The 24,310-nt window shown below is 65.0% G+C and overlaps 2 protein-coding genes and 1 long non-coding RNA gene across 3 annotated transcripts in view; 2 read left to right on the top strand and 1 right to left on the bottom strand.

Annotated features, from left to right (window-relative positions):
• Nucleotides 1–2,415: 2,415 nt before the first annotated feature.
• On the bottom strand, nt 2,416–5,396 carry LOC131279870 (uncharacterized). Its single transcript, XR_009187380.2, has 2 exons — nt 4,415–5,396; nt 2,416–3,843 (listed from the first exon to the last, which is right to left on the bottom strand). It is a non-coding gene; the product is annotated as an uncharacterized lncRNA (long non-coding RNA).
• Nucleotides 5,397–5,496: 100 nt separating this feature from the next.
• ISG15 (ISG15 ubiquitin like modifier) lies at nt 5,497–6,612 on the top strand. The gene is made up of 2 exons (XM_004483081.5): nt 5,497–5,623; nt 6,023–6,612. The coding sequence occupies exons 1-2, from the start codon at nt 5,621–5,623 to the stop codon at nt 6,521–6,523; spliced, it is 504 nt and encodes a 167-aa protein (XP_004483138.1). The 5' UTR covers nt 5,497–5,620; the 3' UTR covers nt 6,524–6,612.
• Nucleotides 6,613–8,770: 2,158 nt separating this feature from the next.
• The window catches only part of AGRN (agrin), a 31,875-nt gene continuing 16,335 nt past the window's right edge, over nt 8,771–24,310 (top strand). Inside the window, 3 exon segments of the mRNA XM_058304702.2 lie at nt 8,771–9,093; nt 10,975–11,236; nt 21,649–21,696. Of these exon segments, the coding sequence (XP_058160685.1) occupies nt 8,872–9,093; nt 10,975–11,236; nt 21,649–21,696 (532 nt within the window). The 5' untranslated portion in view covers nt 8,771–8,871.

The following is a 24,310-nucleotide window of genomic DNA, read 5'->3' as shown; positions in this document are numbered from 1 at the left end:
GGAGGGCGGGGGGCTTCTGCCGGCTGGGGTCTTCAGGCTAGAAGGCAGCTCTGCAAGGCCCCAGGGGGAGGCCATGCGTTCCCAGGATCAGAAAGGAGGTGCTGAGCAGCGGGCAGGGGAAGGGCCACTGCGGGCTTTGTCCACTGGGGCTCGGGCCGGGCTTGCTGGCACAGACTTGCGCTGGACTGCTGAGGCCCTCGCTCTCTTCCCCGGGCTGGGGGCTCCTCTGCCGGGCGGATTAGTCCAGGGTCTGGGGGTGCAGGGGGAGGGTCAGGCTGAGGAGAGGCCGGGCCAGTCTCCCTCTCCAGCTGTCAGATCTTCTCGCTTCCCTTGGTTCACCGGTTTCCTCAGTTGTAAAACGCAGATATTCAGAGTAGCTGACTGCAGGGAGGGTTGAGGTCTTCTGAGCACTGGCCTGCCTTCTGATACTGACAGTCCTGCCCCTTCCCCACTTCTCGGAGCTCCTCCCACCCACCCCTGCCGGGGGGCGCCCAGGAGGAGGCACGAGGAGGTGGCACCCTGGGCTCCCCCTTGGTGCCAGCCTGTGAACGTCCTGAGTGCGGGGGGAGGGCGGGGAGCTGTTGGGGCCTGCGTGCGCGCCCCACACTCCCGTCAGCGGTCAGCGGCGTTTGCTCTCCATGCGCTGACCCCTGGGCCTCACTTCCCAGCCTGGAGAGCGCAGGAGAAGATGGGTAAGTGCCTGCGGTTCCCCTGTGGGCCTGGGCTCTTGTCCAGGCCCCGGCTTTGCTCCCCGACACAAGCTGCAGCCTCCTGCCTACCCTGGAGTCTGCGCTCTCCCTGCTGCCCTTGCGCTGCTCCCCCGAGGGCCAGCCCCTCTGCCCAGCGTCTGCTTCAGCAGGAACCGGTTCCCAGAGTGGGTCCTGACGGTGGCCGTGCGGCTGGAGAAGACTTTCTCTGTGCCCCCCAAACTCCAGGAGCACAGTGGGCTCGGGAGGACAGAGGCCCTGCTGTGTGTGGGCAGGGCCTCTGGCTCTGGCCAGGGATGGGGCCCGGTGACACTTACCTTCGGGTGCCTGTTTAATCAGTCAGCCCACTCGCTAGGCAGGAACTGTCTGGTTAGTTGTGGCTTATCAGACTCCAGCAGCACCTGTCGCTGAGGAAGGCAGCGCCAAGGCCACAAAGAGCAGCAGCTCTGCGCAACCTTCCCAGCAAGCCCTGGGGACCCTGAGGCCCCAGTGCCCACCGGTGACCTTCGAGCAGTGACCTCAGGCTGGCCAGGAGCCCGGCCACTCAGGCCTCATCCAGGCCAGGCGCAAGGGGGGAGAAGTTTCAGATCAAATTTGGAGAGCACAGGAGGAGCTGAAACCTGGAAGGGTGGGACGTCTGGCTGCACCGCAGATGGACGAGTCCAGGCCCGTGGGCTGTGACCCCTGCCTCTGCAGGTCAGGAAGAAAGCTGGGCCTGTCCCTTTGGGTCCAAGGAAAAGAGCATTCTCATGACCCTGGACAGGTGGAATTTAGCCCAGAGATGATACAACAAAAATCCATTACGGGGAAACAGACTTGGCCCTGTGGTTAGGGCGTCCGTCTACCACATGGGAGGTCCGCGGTTCAAACCCCGGGCCTCCCTGACCCGTGTGGAGCTGGCCCATGCGCAGTGCTGGTGCGCGTAAGGAGTGCCCTGCCACGCAGGGGTGTCCCCCGCATAGGGGAGCCCCACGCGCAAGGAGTGCGCCCCGTAAGGAGAGCCGCCCAGCGCAAAAGAAAGTGCAGCCTGCCCAGGAATGGCGCCACCCACACTTCCTGTGCCGCTGACGACAACAGAAGCGGACAAAGAAACAAGACGCAGCAAATAGACACAGAGAACCAACAACCGGGGGAGGGGAGGGAATTAAATAAATAAATAATCTTAAAAAAAAAAATCCATTCTGGGAGCCAATGTGGCTCAAGCAGTTGAGTGCCCGCCTCCCACATGGGAGGTCCTGGGTTCAGTTCCCAGTACCCCTGAAAAATAACAAAAAATGAGCACCAAGCAAAACAAATGAAAAAACCAACTCAGGGAAGCCCATGTGGCTTGGTGGTTGAATGCCCACCTCCCACATAGGAGGCCCTGGGTTCAGTCCCTGACCCTGGAACCTCACAAAAACAGCCCATCATGGTTGTGGGGACGGTTTCACAGGGGTGCATGTGTTAGAACTCACCAGACTGCACATTTGTTGAATGTCAATCGTACCTCATGAAAGTTGTAAAAAACCCAAAATTCAGAGTTTTCACATTTCCGAATGTCATATCACATTAGCCTTGAGATCCTAAATTGAGGTGTACTCAATAGAACAATTAGGCTTATGATTTTAAGCAGAAAGATGGGAAGATGTTCATTGGAACATTTCAGAAATTAAGTTTCACTGCATGTATGTCAGCCAAAGGGGTGCTGAACAAAGTACCATAAACCCGCTGCCTTTTATAAAGGGTATTTATTTGGGGTAAAAGCTTAGTCACAAGGCCCTAAAAGTCCAACTCGAGGTTGCTTTCTCACCAACGTCAGTTGCCACAGGTTGAAGCAGGATGGTGGCCGGCCTCTGCTCCGGGCTTCCACCTCAGCGGCAGTGGGCACAGGGTTGTTTCTCAGGGCCTCCTCTCTCCTGGCACAGGGCTTGACTCTTCCAGGCTTTCTATGCCAGTTCCAGCTCTCTTCCCAAGGTCAGCTGCAAACTATCAGGCAAACGGCTCATCTTTCCCCAGGGCCTTCGCTGTTTGAGCCTTCTCCTTTCTGTCACACGCTGGATCAAAATGACAAGCTTCCCTCCTCTTTGGGCGTGTCTTCTTGAGTGAGTGTCCATTTCTATGGGCCACCAAGGGGGCCTCACCCTGGCTACGCCTTCCTGACAGCCCGATTAAAAGCCCTAGATTGATTTTACCAGGGAGACTTAATCAGACGCCCCTCACTGAAATTAATACAAGGATATCACACCCAGAGGAAGAGATCAGTTTACAAACTTTTCTCTTTTTGGGGTTCATAAAATAATCTTGGACTGTTACACTGCATTTATATATTCAACGTCCTTAACTTTACAAGGCTCACTCTTGCCCTGGACAGGGGCTTCGTAAGTGTCTTCCGTGAGCAGGTGCCACATGGACATCCGGAGAGGGAGAAGGCTACAGCAGACTTGAGGAAGGTGAAGCCACAGCCATGCGGGAGGGGTGGAGGGGTCTGGGAAGAGGGAAAGCAAGTGCAAGGGCCCGAGGCCACTACAACCACAGCAAGGCCGGTGGGAAAGCGGGGAAGACTGGACCAAGACAGGGACCGGGGGAGGGGTCTGCAGGGGCCCAGGTGAGAGGGGGTGCTGGCCGCTGGTCCTCCAGGTGGGTGGCGAGGATTCTTTATCTTCCTTCACCTGTAGACAGGTGAAGGGCTTAAAAAGAAAATCAAAAACGCTGTTAAAAGGTCTAAACTTTCCAATGTTTGTGCCTTCGGAGGTGCGGCGCGTGAGGCCAGTGTGGCTGAGGCTGTCGCCCTCCGGCTCTCACCCTCCGGCTCTCACCTGCCTGCTCCGGGAGCCGCTGCCCCATGTGAGCTGGAGGGGCCGGGGGCCACAGCCGGGGAGGAGGTGGTTCTGCTACAAGCCTGTCAGTTTGGGAGCTGGCCTTTTTAGCCAGGGCCCGCATTTTCATTCTGACTAGCAAACCAGGTAGCTGGTCCTGCCCTTCCTGAGGGTCTTCCTGGAACTCACACCCGCCGAGCCCCACTTCTCCGGCTCCGTCTTAGAGCCAGTTCCTCACCATTTGTCAGCTCCTGCAGTCCTGAGTGTGGGTCGAAACGTTGTAAGCAGCAATCACCAAAAAGTAGTCCCGTGCGTAGAAATCAGTAGCCTTAGAAAAAAGTCTAAAATTTTGAAATTTTAACAAATATATTTAATATAAACTTCTAAAAAACCTCCAAATAGCTATTCTCTTTCCAGTGCACAGAAGCTCCCTCAAGCCTCCTTCACACCTTGCTATGGGATGTCAGACAGGTGAGGCTCGGGCAGGATGCAGGGTACAAGCAAGCTGAGTACACATGGCACATAAATGCTGGGCAGAGCTGAGGCCGAGAAAACGGGGCAGGGGGCATGGTGGAGGAGGGAACTGAGCAAGGATCTTCCCAGGAGCCAGAAGCAAACCCCTCAGGCAGCAGGCACTGTACCAGGGGCCTGTCCTGGGAAAGCCTTCCTCTCTGGGCAGATGCCCAGGGCTAGGCTGCTCAAGGAAGTGCAGGAAGCCCCTTTCTCCTTCTGGGGTTGCCTCTACTGCCCCAGAACCTCCCACCACCTCTGTTGTGGACCGAATTGTGTCCCCAAAGACAAGTTGATGTCCCACTTCCCAGACCTCAGAAAGTGACGACTTGAAACCAGGGTCATCTCAGGTGGAATTCGGCAAATCAAGATGAGGCCGTTCTGGGATAGGCTGGGCCTTACCTTGTAAGAAGAGATGTGAACGCAGGCCAGGTCGAGAGGGCGCGTGTGAGCCTGGACGGCTGGCACGCCCCCGCCAGGGGCAGGAGAGCTCGAGGCTTCTGAGAAGCCCCTTGCTTGGGCACTTTGTCTGGCAGCCACAGGCTCTGCCCCTTGTATCGATCTGCCGATGGCACCCGAGCTGTCGCTTCACCCTTGGCAGTTGTGGACATCCACGTGCAAGTATCTGCTTAAACACCTGTGCTCAGTGCTCCAGGCTTATGCCTAGGAGAGGAATCACCAGGTCCTACCGTAGCTCCATGTTTAACTTCTTGAGGAACTGCCCAACTACTTTCCACAGCAGCCCCACCATTTTATATTCCCACCAACAGTGGATGAGGAGGGTCCCGGTTTCTCCACATCTGCACTGGAACGCTTTATTTTTGTTTGCAGTTGTTGCTTTATAACTGTCTTAGTGGGTATGAGGTGGTTTCCATCTTTGGAGAAATGTCTATTCAAGTCTGTTTCCCATTTTTAAATTGGGTTGCTTGCCTTGTTGTTGGTTATGTTTTTTATATATTCTGGTTACTACCAAATCCTTATCAGATATGATTTGCAAATGTGTTTTCCCATTCTGTGGGCTGTCTTTTCACTTTCTTTATAATGTCCATAAGTTCATTTTTGTAGTAAATGAAATACATCTCTTCATAAAAAAAGAACCCGAACAAATACTGTCCTAAATCAATGGTGCTTCTCTCTGTAGTTTGGACTGTCACTGTTTTTCATGTTGTGCCTGAACAAGGTGGCAATGCCTCATGAGTTTATGCAACTTGCTAATGCGCCAACTGAAAGTACAAGTTTCCAGTCCCTAGTTCCTGTTGTAACAACTTCTGTGCTGGACACCCAGGGAGTTTCTGAAACCAGGTGGGGCAGGGGCTGCCCCAGCCCCTGGGTCTGTGTGAGCACCAGGCTGTCACCTTCGTTCCGTTTTGTTTTTGCTTCCACGCAGGGGCACAGCTTAGGAATAGGAAACTGAAACTGAATCTGAAGGCCATCTCCAGTGTGGGTTCCTTCCTGCCTGACCCCACCCACAGTGTGACGTGAACTTCCCAGGATCTACAAAGGGCTGAGCGCGGGGCAGGGCAGCGGGGAAGGAGGAGAGCTGTGGGAGCTGCGGGAGCTGCGGCTGCGGAGGACAGTGTCTGTGGGGAACTCACCGGAGCCAGAGCCATGGTGAGGCTGTGGGAGAGGAAGGGGCAGGGTGGGCTCGGGACCAGCCTCCTCTCCCTGCTCTGCCCCCAGGGGCAAGCACGCACTGTGAGCGTGGGGGGAGAGGGGGCTCAGGGAAGCTTGGAGTTTGCCCAGATTCTCATGCCAGAGGAGAGGGGCAGGGCACTCTCAGAAGCTGGGGTGCAGCCCTGAGATACCTTGGGGGCACAGGACTGGGTCTCTGGGGTGGCGACACAGGGGGCTGCCCTTCTAGAAATGCTCCCCTGTGTCTCCAGTGCCGGGGGTCCCTCTCCTGATGGGGGTGCAGGGTCTGCGGGCTCGGGAGCTGGTAGTGTGGCAAGTGCGGGGCCACGGAGGGACCCTGGCGGGGGCGGGTCTCTCAGCCATGTGATGCCCCCGCAGGGCTGGGACCAGAAGGTGAAGATGCTGAACGGCAAGGAGTTCCTGGTGCCCCTGAGGGAGTCCATGCCGGTGTCCGAGCTGCGGCAGCAGATCGCCCAGAAGACGGGCGTGCCCACCTTCCAGCAGCACCTGGCGGTGCACCCGGCCAACAGGGTGCTGCAGGACGGGCTGCCCCTTGCCCAGCAGGGCCTGGGCCCCGACAGCACGGTGCTGCTGGTGGTACAGAGCCGCGACGAGCCCCTGACCGTCCTGGTGAGGAACAGCAAGGGCCGCAGCAGCGCCTACGAGGTCCGGCTGACGCAGACTGTGGCCGAGCTCAAGCAGCAGGTGTGCATCCGCGAGGGGGCCCAGGCGGACCTCTTCTGGCTGAGCTTCGAGGGGAGGCCCATGGAGGACCAGCACAAGCTGGGGGAGTACGACCTCAAGCCCCAGTGCACCGTGTACATGAACCTGCGTCTGCGGGGGGGTGGTGCAGGGCAAGGCTGGGGGGGTCTGCGCTGAGGCACCTGCCCTCCCCGAGGGCCTGGAGGAAAGCCTAGGCCCCCCCACCAGAATCCGATGCCAGTAATAAATGTCAATGCAGAGTGAAATCGTGGCCTTGCATCTGTGCTTGCCCTGTCCCCAGCATCCCCTCTGTTTGCCCCTGGCACCCTGTGTCCTTGTGTCTATCCGTCCTCGGTGTTCCTTAGTCTGTCTGTCCCCGGCACCCTGCTGAGGTGGATGCGGGAGGAGAGGAGAGAGGGAGGGGACCAGGGCTGCTTGTGGTGACCAGGCCAGGTGGTTAAGGGACCGGGCATCAGAGCCTAGTGGGGTCAAAACCATGACCCAAGCCCCTCTGGAGAAATGAAGTAAGACATGGCTCCCATACACCCTTTGGGAAATTCTCTTCTAGAGAAAGAAAAGAATGTTTGCTGGACCCGTTCAGGCCAGGTGGGTGTCGTCCCCAGGCCCTGCACAGCTGGCCGTTCCAGCATGCTGCGTCAGGTCTGCGCAGTGGGGTGTCTGGCCAGAGAAGGGGGTGTGGAGTGGACGAAGGCCTGTTTGGGTGGGCTGTGAAGGGAGCTGGGAGCTTCTCACCAGCCTGCCCTGCCCCTCCTGCTCCGTCCAGAATGGGATCTAGACAGGGCCACGACCTTGAACTCTGAAACCAAGCTGAGTGCAGCTGAGAGGCTGCATGCACCCAGTGCCAACGAGGGAGCCCCGCCCCCAGGGGCACTGCAGAACCGTCCGCTTAGGGAGAGGCCATGGTCAGCAGGCGAGGGGACACTGGAACGGGGGACTCCCGACGTCTCTGTGGGGGGACTTGTCCCAGATGGGCCACCCTGAAGGTGCACACAGGAGAGCCTTCCCGATGAGACAGCACCTTCTTTGCACATCTACACCCCTCCTCACAGGAGGCTGCGTTCTTGTTTCCTCCTTCTGAACCAGTTCCCAAATGGGCCCAGGGTAGCCAGGCTGGTCAGCCTTGGACTCAGAGGGGCTAGGAGGCAGACCTGCACCTTTTTGGGACAGAGTCCATGGCCCTGGGAAGCCCTCACACCACAGCTCTTCCAGGGGGATTTGGCCGAGACCCAGAAGACCCCCTCCTGGGCTGTGGGTGGGGTGTCCATAGCTGGCCGGAGGACCCCCAGCCTGGGTGTGTTGTGACTCCTTGTAGATACCAGGATGTGTTTGTGTCTGTGGGGCCGTCTCCAGGTTCCAGCCTTGTTTCCTGGGCCCCCATCCCACCCCACGGGCCCAGGCCCGTGCTGGGTGGAAGCACCGCCAAGTGGGTGCCCAGACCCCTGGCACCCCCCCTTCTCTGTCGGTTCCGGGGTCGGGGTGTGCTCCAAAGGGGCTCATTTGCCACTCACCCTTCTCGCCTCCAGTTTGGAGCTCTGTGGCTGGCTTGGGGTGTGGGCCAGGCGGCAGAGTCGGCCCCAAGGAGCAGAGGGGTTCTCTCTGCCCCCACCCCCATCTTCGGCTAGGCGAGGGTCTAAATTAGACTCTCTGGGCCTCAGTTTACCCCTCCCTAGGCCGACCACATACGAGAAGAGCCTCTCCGGGAGCGGGGAGGGGCGTGGCCGGCCGGCCGGGGAGGGCCAGAATCGCAGCCGCAGGACGGCAGGAGGCGCCGTCCATCCCGCAGCGGGGCCGAGCAGGCCGGGAGGCGGGAGGCGGCCGGGCCGCGCCGGGTCCAACCAATCTCCGCAGACCCCGCCCGCATTGGTCCTGCCCAGCCCAGAGCCGCCTCCTGGCTCCGGCGGGCCGGCGGGCGGAGGTGGGGGGACTTGGCCGAGCCTCCTTACCCTGTTCCGGCGAGAGGGACCTGGGGTCCCCTGATCAGGTTCCTCCGGCGTGGGGAGGGTGCCGCTCCGCAGAGCTCGGAGGGGATCCTCTAGCACCCCTCCCCACCCCCGCGGCCAGGGCATCCCGGCCGCTCCCAGCCCCAGCGCGGCTCGAGCTCCTTGGAAGTCCGGTCACGTCGCCTCCAGATTATGCATTAACCCGATTTCAGCCGCATTTCCTGGAAAGGGGGGTCCGGGAGAGGGAGGGGCATCGGTCCGCGAAGTGCCGCAGCCGATCGAACGTCTCCAGCCCGCCCCCTCGCTGCGCCCCCCGCCTCCGGCCCGCGCCGCAGTCCTCGCGCTTTGTTCGCGGCGGGCGCGGGTCGGAGGACTCGAGGCGGGCCGGGGGCGGAGCCGCCCGGGGTCCCGCCCCCGTCCCCGCCCCCCGCCCCCCGCGCCTCTGCGCTCCCGCCGCCTCCCCGCGCCGCGTCCGGTCCTGTTCAGTCCGGTCCCCGGTGCGGCCCGGCCCCGCGCGCCCCGCTCGCCTCGCGCCGTCCTCCGCCGCTGCCCCGCGGCCGCGCCATGGCAAACCTGCGGCGGCGCGGCCTGGGCCTCCCCGGCCCGGCCCGCCTGCGGCCGCTGCTGCTGATCCTGGTGGTGGCCGCGCGCGCCCTGCCCGGCGCCGACGGGACGTGCCCGGAGCGGGCGCTCGAGCGGCGGGAGGAGGAAGCGAACGTGGTGCTCACGGGCACGGTGGAGGAGATCCTCAACGTGGACCCGGTGCAGCACACCTACTCGTGCAAGGTGGGCCCCGGGACCCCGAGCACCCCACCCCCGCGGATTCCTGGCCCTCCAGACCCCCTTCGGAGCCCGGGCTCGGAGCCTTGCCCCCTCGCCTTCCGGTCCCCTGCCCGAGGCCCTTCCCTCGGCCGCCCCGCTGGGACCCCCGCCCCCAGGTCGTGGGAAAGAGCCGGGACACTCCGCAGCCTCCGCTCGGCTCCCTTGGCGACCGGCGAGTCCCGGAAAGCTCTCGAGCGCCGGAGGAAAAGTTCCCGCGGAGCCACTGCGGGCCCTTCCGCCCTGGTGCCCAGACCGGGGAGCCCTGCGGTGCCTGTCCAATGGGAAACAAGTGCAACTCCCCCCACGTATGGCTACCGCGACCCCCCACCCCCAGCCAGAGAAAGGAAACGGGGAGGAGGGAGGTGACCCTCCTGTCCTGGGCAGGGGAGGTCCAGCCCCTCCCCAGAGCCTTTGCCAGGGGAGTGGGGGTGGGCAGGAGAGCGGAGTGCACTGGGACTGACCCGGGGAAGTCTGGGGGTGGGGGCTGCAGAGAGGTATTGGGGCCGATCTGAGCCCCCCAGGCGTGGGGGACAGGGCCAGGTGCCTGGACCCCTGCCTGGACCCCCTGGCCTCTCCCTCAGTTGGAACTGGGGACCTGGTTTTGAATGTGGTGGTCCCGTCCCGCCCCCCCCCCCCAGTCTCCCCAGGGGACGGCTCTGGGGACCCAGACCCTCCCCTCCCCCTCTCCCGGCCCCGGCCCCTGAAACCACCTCCCGGACCAGAAATCGGATCATTTCTCCTCCATGGAGACTGGCCTGTATGGGCTGCAGCTGGGACCCCCGCAGGCCCCTCCCCTCCAGACCCACCAGGGCACTTTGCCAGGTCCCTGCAGGATTTTCCCGACTTCCTCCCGCCGCTCCTGGGTGTGGCTGGGGTGGGGGGAGGAGATGAAAGCCACTCAGCCCCTCCCATGCCTGGGTAATCAGGGCCTACTGGGTATCTGGGGGGGGTGGAGGGAGCAGAGCCGGGCTGGCTGGGGCTCTGCCTGGGAGACCACAGAGCGAGGGGTGCCCGCAGATGTCGGGGCCCGAGGCGCCCAGCGGGGCCCTAGGCAGGTGGACGGGCCACCCATTGCCTCTCACCCCCCACCCAGAAGCCCCGGCTGGGCTCAGGCCGGGCCCCCAGCCGCCCTCCAGCTCCTGAGGAAGGGGCTTTCTTCTCAGAGTGGTGGACCGTGTCCGTGTGTGTCTGTTCTTGGGAGGGGCCATTGGGATTCCTCTAGATGTCCCCTGGGCATGCTGGGCCCTTTGTCAGAGCAGGTGCCCTCTGGGCCAGCAGAGCGAGAGGGTGGAGGGTGGGGCGCCCTGCTCTGTCCAGACTTGATTCTGTGCCTCACAGGCTGCCCGGGCTGTGCAGAGCCCAGGAGGAGGGGCTCGCCCCTCCCAGGGGGTGTTGTAGCCCACCCATGGGGCTGCCAGGAGCTGAGCAGGGCCTGCCCAGGGCCCACCACCCTTAAACCCCTCCGTGCTCACTGCTCCAGCTTGGTCTTCTGGGGGTGCCATGGGGGTGGGCAGATGGGGAGAGGAGAACAGGGCATGGGGCAGGTGCACCAGGTCAGGCGGGCTCCGTCCCACGTCCGCTTGAGTTGAGGTGGACAGTATTGGAGCTGGTGGGAGCGGCCTCCTGGGGAGGGAGCGTGTTTGTGGGTGGGCAGCAGTCTCTGGCTTCTCTATGGCTTCTGCCTGGCATGGGGGCACTGGGCCCCGCATCGCCCTGGGCTGGTGAGTCCAGCCTAAGCCAGCAGCCAGGGAAGGCCCCAGCCCCCAAGCTGGCCATTGCCTCTGGCTCTGCAGTCCCCTTTTCCTCCAGGTTAGTGACACCTGCCTCCCCCCATACCCACCCCAGGTTCGGGTCTGGCGGTATCTGAAGGGCAAAGACGTGGTGGCCCAGGAGAGCCTGCTGGACGGCGGCAACAAGGTGGTGATAGGCGGCTTCGGAGACCCCCTCATCTGTGACAACCAGGTGTCCACTGGGGACACCAGGATCTTCTTTGTGAACCCTGCACCTCCATACCTGTGGCCAGCCCACAAGAATGAACTAATGCTCAACTCTAGCCTCATGCGGATCACCCTGCGGAACCTGGAAGAGGTTGAGCACTGTGTGGAAGGTGAGGGACTGCCCAGGGCCAGCAGTGGTCAGGGACAGGCAGAAAGGGGGTGGTGGCAGGCAGTGGCAGAGGAAGACTCCTGCTGGCTGAAGCACACGGTGCTTTGCGCTCTGACGTGGCCCTTCGCTCTGTCTCTGGCACGTCTGAAGTAGTGGCTTCCAGCCCTGGCACAAGCGGGCCCTGCTGCACCTGCTCTCATCTTGCACCTTGGAGCACAAGCAAGGCCCAGCAAAGGCCCTGCAAAGGCCTCCCTGCCCCACCTCACCCCCACCCCAGCTCTGCCCACGCCCCTGGAGGGCCTTTGGGGCCAGTGAACGAGTGCGCATAAGCCCATGCGTAAAGCAAACGTGGGGGGGAGCAGGCAGAGGGGTTGGGGGGCTGCCCTCGCACTCCTCCCAGGGGAGCTGCTGCTGTTGGGAAGGGGTGGGGCACTAATTGAGGGGAAAGACCCCTTCTTGTCCCCACCTGTGTTCTGAATGGCCCCAGAGCACCACGCCCCCTCAGCCTCCGGAAGGTAGAGTGATCACGTGACCAGCCCCCTACCTACCCCAAGGCAGTCCCTGTTCAGAGCTGAGATCCTCGGCTGGAGAATGAGGCTGGGGGGGGTGTAGGAATTGCTTGTCGCCCCCACATCCTGTCTGCCTGGGAAGGGACGTATCTGAGGTGGAGGGGGCCGTCCGTCTGGTGAGCAAGCTTCCTCCCAGGGCAGTGAGGAGGGTCTGCGACTTCCTGTCCCTCTGCTCCGCTCTGCGACCAGTGGGAAGCCCTCCCTCCTGGCTCTGCGGGTTGATTCACAGACATGCCTGGGGGCTGTGCAGGGGGGCTGGACTGTCCTCCGCGGTGTGCCCCGTGCAGAAGGGGCCTCTGGGGTCTCAGTGCTCTGGGTCCCGGGTCCCCTCCTAGCCTCAGCTGTGGGGTCCCACCTGAACCTCTCGCCAGGGGGTACTGGAGACCCTGGCCCTGCTCAGGAAGCCTGTGGTTGGTGGGCACGCTGGCAGCAGCCCGGCCAGGGGCTGCGCGGCAGTGACGAGCTGGGAGGAGGGGATGGGGTGGCGTGGGGACAGGACAGACTGTGAGACACGATGCTCCATTCTGGGAATGAGGGGGCTGCTGAGGGGGTGCTGGACCCTGGGCAAGAGCGTCCTTACTGGGGAGTGGTCCCAGAAGGGACAGGAGGAGGGTCAAGCCATTAACTGCCCAGCCGGTGGGTCTGGCCTCAGGGTCTGTGACTCAGTAACTGAGGGCTTAGCCGCAGGGTCAGAGGGCGGGAGGTTCAGTTTGTGCTGCAAATGGCCTGGTCAGGCAGAGGGACGGCTGGAAGGGAGGGGTCCACAGCGAGCACTTGCCCTCCTGTGTGCTGCTGGCCCCAGCAGCTGAAATTTGGGGGCCAGTCCAGGACCCCTGTGCACTGGGGAGGGGCTGAGGCTAAGGCTGCTGGACCCTCCTGGGAGGGGACTGGCCAGGGAGGGGATTGCCCTGAGCCAAACCTTGAAGGGTCAGGGAAAAGGTTAGGGCCGTGGATGGAGGGGAGCCTCCAGGGCAGGCCCAAGCGGGCAGCAGGAGCCTTCGACACTGGGTCTCTGGTGGCTGTGGGCCCCCTGGTCAGGGAGTTGGCCCTTGGAGCTGGGGTGGGGTCTGGAGAGGGGATAATGGCCTGTATCTGGCTGGGTGGCAGAGGGAGAGGGGAATGGCTGTGCCTGCATCCAACCGCTCCACTTCTGACTCGATCCCTTTCTGCTCCCAGGGACCCCAAGGCACAGGGTAAAGTGTGTGCTGCCCAGCCCTCTAGAGGTTATGCCCCTCCCCCAGACTTCCCCCCCTCGCATGCAGCACCCCGCACCCGCGAGACGCAGGACACAGCCTCCTGTGGAGAGCACGGCCCCCTGTGGGGTAGCCCCAGCCGGAACCCCAGGAATTCAGTGGGCCCAGCGGGGTCTGTCCTGACTGAGCAGCCACCCTGAGGCCACGGTGCCCGGGGTGGGGCGGGGCGGGGGCCCTCCCCAGGATCCCAGGGACCAGTTCTGTAAAATGGGCGTGTCCTGCTGCTGGCAAGAGGGCGGAGGAGCATCTGCAGGCTCTACCTCCGGGTCACTTGGTGGGCAGGCTGGAGTCCTGGGGAGGGAGCTCCCTGGGAAAGGGCTCCTTGAGGAGGGGGATGGAGGAGCCTGGGGGGAAGGTGACTGTGCCCGCCCCCTCCCCTTCCCTGCGGAGTCCAGCCCCTGCCAAGGCCATCCCAGCTCCCCACCCCCAGAGGCTCCTCCCTGAGCCAGCCGGGATCCACATTCCAGGCATAGCTGAGACAGGTACGCTCCTCCCCCTGCAGCCACCTGTGGGAGGGAGAGGTGGGGGCCGCTTGCTTGCTAGGGCGCCTCTTCCGGAAGGAGACCCCCCCACCCCTGCCTTGTCGGCAGGTGGCCCTGCCACTCCCCACGCTGGCTGCCTGCACGCTGGACCTGCCGGCGGCGTCCACCAGGCATCTCCTCTGGCTGGGGCTGCCTCGCCCGCGTCTGACTGCTGCCCACCCCTCCCCGCCCCCGTCTCACAAAGGCCCATGGGGGGGCAGCCGGCGAATCCCCCACGAGGGGCCAGGAGGAGAAAGGAGGTGTTGTTTGCCTCTGCCGCCTGGCTCAGCGACTGGGCGGGGGGCCAGCGTCGAGTCTGGCCCGGGGCCTGCCCAGCCCTGCCCAGCCCTGCAGCCGGGGTCCTGGCGGCCACACTCCCTGGCCCAGCTGGCCCCGTTGTGGCCCGGAGCTCCCTCCTGCCTGCAGGCAGTTGGCTCGGGCCGGAGGGCAGTCCTTCTCGGTGTGGCCAGGCCCCCTGGGCCTCCACATGCAGCCTCGGACATCGGGGGAGGTTTCCGGGCTGCCTCCCCAGCGATGGGGCTGGGCCAGGTGCCCTCTGTAACCTGGCACTCGGCTTCTGCCCCCGAGGACCCGAGAATCCTCCCTACACCCCTCCCTGGGCAGGTGGACACTGGAGGCCCGCCGGGCCGGGAATCACCTCCAGAGGCTGGGGGTGGGGCTTCTGCCCAGATGGGGAGTGGCCTCGGCTGTCTTCTCCCCACCAGGAGACCAGGTGGGAAGCCGGGGATGGGACTTCCAGCACGCAGGCCCAGACACGCTGGCGCCTCGACTTCACCTGCGCGCACGGGCGAGGAGCTCACAGGCGTAGCGGAGGGTTTTGCTGAAGTCCCCTTAGCCCCTTGCAGTCTGAAACCCAAGGCCATGCACAGGTCGCAGGGGCCCCCGTCTGCGCCCCTGGGTGACCTCCCTCTGGGCAGGGAAACTGGTGGAAGTGGACTCCACCCACTCACCTGCTCAGAGCCCCAGCCTCCAGTGGAAAAATGGAGACAGTTGTTTTGAAACTGTCCTCCCCTTTCTGTCTACACAGCCTCACCCAGAGGAGCTGGGCAGAGCGAGTTCTGACGGCCCCTGTCCGGGCCCCCCATATCCTCCCCAGCATTCGTGGTGGGTGCTGGGCCCTGTGCTGTGCAGACGAGGAAATGGGGGGTTCCAGGGAGGTGCCATGGAGGCATGGTCCCTGGTCAGGTCTGGGGTCCCCCCCCCGCCCTCACAGATTTGGGGAGAGGAACATAGGAACTACAGAGATGGGCTCAGGCTTCAGGGTCACAGGGGTCCAGCCAGAGGTCACCCCCTGTGCTGTCAGGCCAGTGCCCCCCAGCGGCTGCCCAGAGCTTTTCTTTTTCTAAAGGGCTAAGGTCCACCAGGCCGTGAGAGCCAAAGCCTGCCCGCATCACCAGCCCAGCAGGAGGGCGGGAAGAGCTGCCCACATCACAGGCACCGGGCTCCCCTATCCCCCCACAAATAGCCGCTAGGCCTGGGTGGGTGGGAGCAGGCTACGTGCTCCCCACCCCTGCCCCAGCACCCTCAGTCACTGGATCATTCCGTCATGGGGAGGTGCTAGTGCTGAGTCTGGGAGGGGCTGGGCTGGGGGCTGCTAGGCACATGGCCACAGTAGCCCACCTGCCCGGAGGCCCCCATGGCCCGGGAAGTGAGTAGCGCACAGGCCTAACGCATGAGAAAGGCAGGCTACCCTCCCAGGGTATGCAGCTCGCCCGAGGGGAGGAGGATGCTCACTGGGGTATCCCCACCTCCGCCCTGGATGGGTCCGCCCAGGGGCTTGGGGCCAGCAGGCAGGATTGCTCCAGGCCTTGTGGGCAGGGAGATCCTGAGAACTCCCTGGCAGGGCTGCCAGCAGCTGGCCCCGAAGGGGGGCCGAGCAGTGGAGCCGGGGGAGGAGGCCCTCGGTCACCGCAGGCAGCAGCTGCGCACAGCTGAGCGTTCTGCGTGGGAGCCTGCGGGAGCACGCACCTCTGCACACACGTCCAGTGCACACAAGTGCACGTCTGCACGTGTGAGCGTGTGCCTTGTGTGGCGTGTGCTCCTGGGCATGTGCTGTGTGGGTAAGCTTGGGTGTGCCAGTGTGTGCCTTTGTGTGTGGCTGGACTGGGCGTAGGCCTGCTCTGCGGCCCTTGCTCTCGTGCACATCACAGCATCTGTTCACCATGGACTGTCCATCCTGCTGCCCACTGGCCCCGGTGTTGGGCTGTGCCCCTGTGCCTGGTGAAGGGCGGACACGTGCAGGTGCCAGGCCCTTCTCTGAGGTGACGTGCGGTTTCTCAATGTCGGTGATGAAAGCTCGTGCCCGTGGTGCTGCCCGAGGACCGGCAGCTTCCAGAGGTCCAGGGGGCGGCAGGGCCCTGCTTGCCGTGGCCGGACAGGGCCAGAGTGGCTGGGCCTGAGCCATCCTACCCCTCCCTCCGGTCCACCAGCTCCTCAGGTCACCCCGTGCCAGGCACTGGGGAGGCAGGAAGAAGCACCTGCCCCCCGCCCACAGGTGCACCCCTTCTCTTCCTGGAGGGAAGGCTGTGGCGCTCACTCCTTCACTCGTCGTTTTGTTCCTTCGTCACCCACCTGTCCATTCACTGGCTCTGCAGTGGGAAGCTGCTGCCGCTGCCTGCTCAGGACTTCACGGAAGCCGTAGGAAACCAGGTCTGCGCTGAGCTTGGAGGGGCGGAGGCGGGGGTGCAGTGGGGAGGACGTGGTGGGTGGGTGTGGGAGCAGCTGGTGTTCATGGTCTGGGTGAGGGGGAAGAAGCTGCTGGGAAGGTCTGCAAGCGCGATGCGGACAGGGGATCCCGCTGGCTGGGAGGCCTCGGCTGGCTTTCCGCTCTGGGATGTGGACTGCCAGTGGCCCCTCTGCTGGCCGTGGCCTCGCCTGCCCCTGGCTGCCCTGCCTCCGCCCTGCTCCTCTGGTTCCTCGGCCTCCTGGACTCTGGGCACGTCTTCTCCCCGCCTGCCCACAGACCTTGCTGGGCTGGCCAGCCCTGACCCTCCTGACTCACCGGGCACTGACCATGTTGGAGCCACACCCTGGGCTCCCCAGACTCCCCCTTTCCTGCTAGGCTGGGCAGGGCTCGGCTGAAAGGGCAGCTGGAGTGGCTGCAGAGGGGGCAGAGGGCACTGTCCCCACCTTCTCCAGGCACCCTCTCATGGCTGCAGCCCATCTCCGGCCAGGTGTCCGACCCCCACTCCTTTTGCCCTATGCCCTGCTACTTCCTGGGCTTCGCCACATCGGCTTTTCTCCCTGCTCTGTGCCACCGGGCCCCTCACCCCTCACCCTTCGCCCCTCGCCCCTCTCCCCTCACGTCATGCCCGCGGCGTCCAAGCTCAGACCTGCCAATCGGAACCGCTGCCCCGGGCCTCTCCAGCCGGTCTGGCCTTTGTTAGAAACTGGGGGAATGTACCTAGACAGTCCCCTCCCTGCGTGGACGAGGGCATCGGGCCCGGCCGCCCCTACCGTGCCAAGCCTGGCAGGTGGGCGAGGCCAGCCGTGCTGTCCCACGAGGGAGGTGCCTGTGGCCCGAGGACGCCGGCAGACGGCCCTCTGAGCCAGCCTTGCTGAGCCCCGTCCCACAGAGCTTGTTTTGTTGCTCTTCCCCCCCAGAGCCCCTTGTCCCAGCCACCCCAACAAGTGGCAGATTCCATGGGTCGGCCCTAGGTCCAGGTGGGGGGCGCACCCTAAACCAGTCTTCTTGGCAGCTGGCCGAGCCCAGCATTGGCTGTGCTGCTGTGAAATGTCCTTTGTCTGCCCAAGGCCGCTGGGGGGCGATGGGGGAGGGGCGGCCTCAGCCTGCGACCGGACACCAGGAGGCCGCTGGGCAGGGGTGGGGGTGCTCTGCCAGCTTCCTCTTTCCCCACCCCTGCTGGGGGCAGCCAGACACCTGTGGCAGTGGGCCGGGCAGCAGCTTTGGCTTTCCCAAGGAGGTCCCGGTGGGGAGGGTGCAGACGGAGAGACGTCCGGCCAGCGGGTGCAGGCAGACAGACGTCCGGCCAGCGACCAGCCTGCATGCTACGGGAGGGAGCGGCCCCCCTCTGGACTCCCTGCTGGGCAGCTCAGAGCATCCAGAGCCACCCCCACCCGTCCTTTCTGGGAACTGCCCCCGCCCTGTGGGAGGTGGAAGGGAGGGGGCTCCATCTTTAGAGAAAGGGGCCACTGGGTCCCTTGGGGGCTGGCCTTGCCCTCCCCTCTCAGGCCCCCCTGCCCCCCCCCCCGCCCTCCTCCTCCTGGTTGGGCCTGAGCGTGTCTGTGCGGCGTGCGCCTGTGCGTCCCAGGGCACTTGTGTGCGCTTCATGTGCCGTGTGAGTCCAGAGATAGGAGGCTCAGTGGGTTGCGGGCGCTGGTCAGAGCTGAATGAATTTGAGTCTGGAGAGCCCAAAATAGCTCCCCAGCCCAGGCTTGGCCTGGGGCCTCAATGGGCCTTTGTCTGATGCGTCTGGCCCCTGGGGGGGGGGCTCCTGTGCAGGCTGGGCGGGGCTTTGGCTACCCCAGGGCTGCCAACCTGCCTGAGACCCCCCCACCGGGAGCATTCCGAGGCTCGCCTGCAGGACCCTTAGGCTGGCGAGTCCCAGGGTCTCTGCGTGCTGGAGGCTGTCCCCTTGGAGACCCCCAAGGGCCCAAGACTGCTGTACACCAGCCCCCCACGTCTCCCACCCATTCCTTACCCCGTCGTTCTGTAGTTTCCTCCACTGTCTCTGTCGACCCTCTTCACCAGGAGGGGGTGGTGGGCACAGTCCTGGGGGCTTTAGGGGGCACCCTGAGAAGTCCCCTTGTTCCCTTATCAGTCCGGGACTGAGATGAAAAGCCAGACTCTGCCTTGGGGTCCACGGCCAGGCTGGGTTGGCACTCACTGTCCAGGGGAGGGGGAGGGACGCCCGTACTCTGGTGGTTGCCGTGGGAGCTGCGGGCAGTGCCAAGGTCCATTGGGCACGAGGGGTGCCTCCAGGTGGTCTGCGAGTGGGGCTTGCTCAGGGTTTCGTGCTGAGGTGGGGCCTGGGCACAGCATGCTGCTTATTTTGGCTTTTCTTGAAGGATTTCCTTAGAACAATGGGCTCCTGGCACGTGGGGTCTGGGGGCTGGGATTGGGAATTGTGGATGCAGAAAGGGCCGTTGGAGCCAAGTGGTCACCTTGGGGAGAGTGTGAGGGGCAGAGGGTCCAGGCAGAGCCACCACAGCACCTGAGCAGGGGACCCCCCGAGAATCTTTCTCAAGATGGACGAGACCGAGGGGAGGTCGCCCCTGTGGAGCAGTGCTGGCCACTGGGCAGCGCTGCTGGCCCTGACCACAGCAGTTGGCAGAAGCAGGAACTGCTGACAACAAGTGCTGATGCTCCCCGAGCCTGACGTTGGGGTGACTGTGACCGTGTGTGTGAGGGTGACCCACTGAATCAGGGTAATGCAAGTGCATGTGTGCATGGGTAAGTGTGCAAGGGTGTGTGTAAGTGGGAGAGAGTGAGCTTGTGGGTCCTGAGTGTGAGTGAAGGTGTGTGTGTGGCTGTGAGGAGGTGGCCGGTGGGGAGATGGAGCATTGCGTGTTGACAGCCGGGTTGGGGGAGTGAAGGGCAGGTGGAGAGGGGTGCAGGGGTGCGTGAGCTCTCCAGGTGGGACCTTTCCTGCCCTGGGCAGCCGTGGAGCTTGGGGGTCCTCCCGGAAGGCTGAGGGCGGCGGAAGGTGGGGCCAGGGGAACAGGGCAGGAAGCGGTGGGTCACAGAAAGGTCTCGACCTGTCACCCACACGGCCATGGCAGGGGAGGGCCTCGGGCTAACGGAGTGGGGTGCCCAGGACGGGACTGGCGTGGGCGATGGGACCTGCAAGGCAGGATCCGGCCAGGTCGAGGGGCCCGCGGGGGAGTCGCGGGGGCGGGGGCGCCGGGCAGCGATGCCGAGCGGAGGCGGGGCCTGGGGGGGGGAGTGTGTGCGGGGGTGGGTATCCTCGCGCCTGGGCCCGCCGGGAGCTGCGCTGTGCGAGCAGCCTTAGGACCGAGTGGGGGCAGGGGCGTCCGCAGGAGCCCCCGGTGGTGCCGGCCCGCCCCGCCGTGACGTCACGGCCCCGCCGTTCCCAGGGCGGCCTCTGGGGGCGCTGCGGGGACGCGCCGGCCGCGGGCGGTCTGCACGAAGCTCGTTTGCCCGTCCCACCTGCCGCCTGGAGCGGGGGGCGCGGGTGGTGGAGGCAGTTGCTGTCACCTGCTAGGGGCAGGGTGGGCGAGGCGCCTTCCGGCTTATCACCCCACGGCACCCGCACGCCGGGCCCCTCGGTGACTGCTTTGACCCGGCCGTCTCCACGCTGTGCACCTGCCCCCACCCCCGCCCACCGCCACGCGGAGGGTGGGGCCCGCAGAGGCACCGGCAGGCGCGCACATGGTGACGTGCACACGCGCAGGCAGACCGCGGCCCAGACGCAGACCCTCCGAGACCCCCGCCTGCATCCTCCGGCTGATTACAAACACCCGGGGAAACAGCGGCAGGGCCGGGGGAGGGTGGGGGGCTGAGGACCTGCCCCCGGGCTGCCTCCGCGCCAGCCCCCCACTGCCCCGCCCTTACGCCACCCCCTGCTCCAGCCCCCGCTCCGGCCGCTGCCCCCAGCCCCTGCCCCCAGCCCCCGCTCCGGCCGCTGCCCCCAGCCGCTGCCCCCAGCCCCCGCTCCGGCCGCTGCCCCCAGCCCCCGCGCCCCTCGTGCTGCCGTCCTCATCCGCCCATCCACGCCCATCCGCTCGGCTCCAGGACTACGACTCCCCACGGACGCGCGGCCCTGGAGGCATCCTTTGTCTCCGCTCCCCGCCCTCCCTCCCGCAGCGCCCCTCGCCCCTCACTCACCACCTCTGCCGCCGGTGAGGGCGAAGGGGAGGCCGGCGGCTGCCCAGAGGCGGGAAGCCGGGAGCGACTCCTCCGTGCGGCTCTTTATTCTCCTCCCGCGCTGCCATCCGCCGCCGCCCGCTTCTGCCGGCGCTGGACCCTCCGCCCTGGCCCCGGCCGCCTCCCCCGCTAGCAGTCCATCTGTCCGTCCACCCGCACAGCATGAGGAGGGGGCCCTGCCGGGCCTGCGCGCAGACCAGCCTCTCCAGGGGAGCCGGGTGGAGAGCAGGGGCCGTGGGGGACTGCCGGGGGCTCTCGTGAAGACAGTGCCGCCAGCTGACAGCTGCCTGCAGCTTGGCGCAGCCGCGGCCCCCGCCCGGAAGGGTTGTGGACAGCAGGGGGGGGCCGCTGGTCCTCAGCCCCACCGTCCCCCTCTGAGCCCAAATCTGGGATCGCTCCTCCAGGGGATTTCTGCACAGCTCCCCCTCTGGGTAGCTCCAGTAAGCCGGACAGAGCCTTGGGGACTGCGGAGGGGGCTTGCCCCCGCCCCCGCAGACAGCGTGGGGGCTGACCTTCCTGAGTGCGGCAGGCTCGCCCGGGCCCCTGCCGGTGGTCCCAGCATGGGGGAAGCAGCCCCGAAGAGGCCTAGGGGCTCCCCGTGAGGACGCCGCTGCGAGGGTGGGCCTGGCCGCCCACCATGCCTCCGCCACCGCTGGAGCGGGACCCGCGCAGGCAGCACCGAGCCTCCCGGGTGGTGCATTACTTCACGGTCCCCTGCAACGCCTGCCTGATCCTGCTGGCCACGGCCACCCTGGGCCTCGCCGTGGCCCTCTTCCTCAGCGCCTGTATGTGGCTGGCGGGCGTGGCACCCGGGCCGGCCCAAGTGGCTGAGCCCTGGAGGTTGGCGGGCAGGGGTCCCAGCAAGGCCGGAGCCTTGAGAGGGCTGGGGGTACTCTGCTGGAGTTGGGGCGGGAAGGGGCTGGACGCCTGAGAGTGGGGAGTGGGGCCGGGCGGGGCCGGGAGCTCCTCATGGCCCTGCCCCCTCACTCCCACGTGTCGTGGTCCCCACTGCCCTGGTGGGTGGCCACGCCTGCACTGTGCCAGGCCTCGGCCCCTGGGCTCACCGCGGCTGCTGCCCGCTGCTTCTGGCCTCCCCAGCCCAGATCTCTGCAGCTGGGCCCAGGGAGGGGGCAGCGCGGGGTGCACCCTGGCTGGGCAAAGGACAGTGCAGAGGCCTAACTTGGAGATTTGTTTCTTTCCAGACAAACCTGGGACCCTCTTCACGCCCGCGCCCCTGACGCCTCTGGACGGTGAGTGGCGAGCCTGTCGCTACCCAGCGGCTGGCTGGAGACTGCCCCGAGGGCAGTGGTCGCTCCTGGGGTGGGGGCATCCTTGGGGCGGGCGTGCCAGGGGTTGGTGGGAGGAAGCTGGGCAGGGCTTGGGGTCCTGGGGTGGCCCCGGCACTCGGCGGTGGAGGGCGGTGTCGGCCTGTGGTGACGTCGCGGCCAAGTGCACGGAATGCACCGGTGGTGGAGGTAGTGTCAGGCCATGTGTGCAGGGGGGGGCACCGGCCAGCGGGGGCTTCACACACTCCTCTGTCCTCGTTTGGGGTGGGGGTGCTGGGCAGAGGCTGGAGATGGACAGATGTTCAGAGGGGGTGGGTGGGGGCTCAGTGGGCGGCCGGCTGTCTGCTGAGGGCTCTCTGGGCCTCTTTGTGGGAGGGCACCTGCCCTCCCTGGGGGCTTTGGGGGGTGGGTGGGCTGCTATGATTAAGCTAATGGGGATGGGGGAGAAAGGGAGGGCAAGCCACTGGGGTCCTTTCCCTGCCCTTCCCCCACCTCAGTCTACGTTTGTAAATGGGGTGTATGTTGTGGGGGGGCACTGGGTTCCTGGGACAGGGCCCTGGGGTTTCTCCTCTCCCTGGACACATGTGCACACATGCAGACACATATGCACATATGCTCACATGTGTGCAGTCACATGTGCACACTGCATAATGAACCCAGCTGCTTGGGATTGGGGGATGGGGCCGGCATAGGCGGGCTGGGACCCCCTCCCTCTCTGAGGGCTTCCCTGGGCGCATGCGGAGGCCTCCGCCCGGCCTGTCATCCAAGTCCCCGCTTGGGGTTTCCAGATGGGAGCAGGAGCTGGACTCAGGCCAGGGGCTCTCCTGCCCCTTCTCAGTGGGCGTCCAGGCTGGGGTCATCTGGGTGGACTGTCCTCCTCCCTGGAGGCTGGAATGCCGGCCGTGCTAGCCTTGTCCTCTCTGGCGTGTCTCCTCAGTCCTCAAAGTCCTGGGGACCCTGGGCAGTGGGAATGAGGAGGGGTCCATGGGGTCTGTTCTGCCCCTGGACACTGCACCCTCTGCCTCCCGGGAGGGGGGCAGCCCACAGCCCGGGCCCACCACGTCTGCCCCCACGAGCTCCCGCAGGCCCTCAAGGTGCCAAGTGTCAGCCTGACTGTGGGGAGGGCCCTGTCGCCAGGGCCAGGGGTGCTGCAGAATGCAGGGGCTGCGCTCTCCGAGGGGGCTCTGTTAGGTGGTGGGGGTGGCACGAGATGAGGAGCACATGGAGTGCACGACAGAGCACCGGGACTGGGGGCAGGAGGGGTGACGTTTGCGCTGGAATAGGGCTGGGTGGGGGCACACCCCTCCTGAGCAGGGCTGGGCAGGATGCCTGGAGCCCCCGGGACTTAGGCTTGAGGGCATCGTCCCCACTCCCAGCAGCCACAGCCCCTCTCCGAAGCCCTGGAAGGCTGCTCTGAGCCTCCTGTCCTTTGCACGCCTGGCAAGCCACATGTCACAGTCCTCATCACACACGGACTGGGCCCGTCACGGGCACTCCCCCATTTGTGGCCAGAGGGGGTTTCGGGGATGTTGCTTCACCCGCCTCTCCCAACCAGGAGGGAGTTAAATATAGTTCTCTCCAACGAGCTGGCTATAAAAAGCCCCTGCACCCCAGCGCTGCGAAGGAGGCCTCGGCTCGCGGGGGCCGACTGCGCTGGGTCCCGCTGAGTGGCTGGGGAGGCTCCTGCAGAGCCCAGCTGGTGGCTGGACAGGCTGAGCTGCCCCCGGCATTGATGAGGGGCAGCGACCAGCAGCACAGCGCCACTGCTTCTACCAGGAGACCCCCCTCCATGCGAGGGTGTGCGAGCAGCACATGCGCGGCGTGTGCGCCGTGCCCAGCACGCGGAGGGTGCCCGCTAGGATGGCCTGTGTGTGCGTGTGTGCCTTGGTATTTAGGTTGGGGCTAGGGGTATGGCGCGGGCACATGGGGGTGGGAGCAGCCTATCACCCCAGCCTAACAGCAGGAGGTAGGAGTGGAGGGGACTTCCTGGAGGCGGTGGCTCCTGAGCCAAACCTCAGAGAAGTTATTGCGGCCAGGGCTGCCCTGCTCAGCCCCTGACGGACCTTCAGAGGTCCTCCCCGAACCTCAGGATGAGCACAGGGTGTGGGGCGTCCCTACCTCCAAGGCTCTTTCCATCTCTGGGATGGCATCCCAGCAGGCCCTGCCGTGGTGGGGGCAGGTGACATCTGGGAACACAGGCCCCCCGAGTTCCCAAGTGTCTTCCTGGGAAGCCACCCCAACAAGGGGCCACAGCACGGGGGCTGTGGTGGGGTACGCGGGGCTGGTCTGGCAGATCTTGGCGGGTGAGGAGCCCGCTGGCCACGGGGCCGGGGCTCGGCACACTGCCTGGGCCTCTGCCACTGGGCACTGGAGCCTGGGCTGGAGGCGGGGGCTGAGCCGGGAGCACTGCAGCCCGGGGCAGCCGGGGCCGCAAGGAGAGTACCGGGCGGGCATGCTGACCAGCAGGGCGCAGATGCCAGAGAGAGCGGCCAGCTGGGGCTCAGCAAGTGCCCGCTGGACTGACCGGGGGCCCCGGGGCCCTTGGAGGGTGGGGCTGGAGGACAGTGAGGGCCAGGGG

This window comes from Dasypus novemcinctus, chromosome 9 (assembly GCF_030445035.2).
Source record: "Dasypus novemcinctus isolate mDasNov1 chromosome 9, mDasNov1.1.hap2, whole genome shotgun sequence".
NCBI classification, from domain to species: domain Eukaryota; kingdom Metazoa; phylum Chordata; class Mammalia; order Cingulata; family Dasypodidae; genus Dasypus; species Dasypus novemcinctus.
The sequence above is the reverse complement of the archived record's forward strand: the minus strand, read 5'-3'. Positions and strand labels throughout refer to the sequence as shown.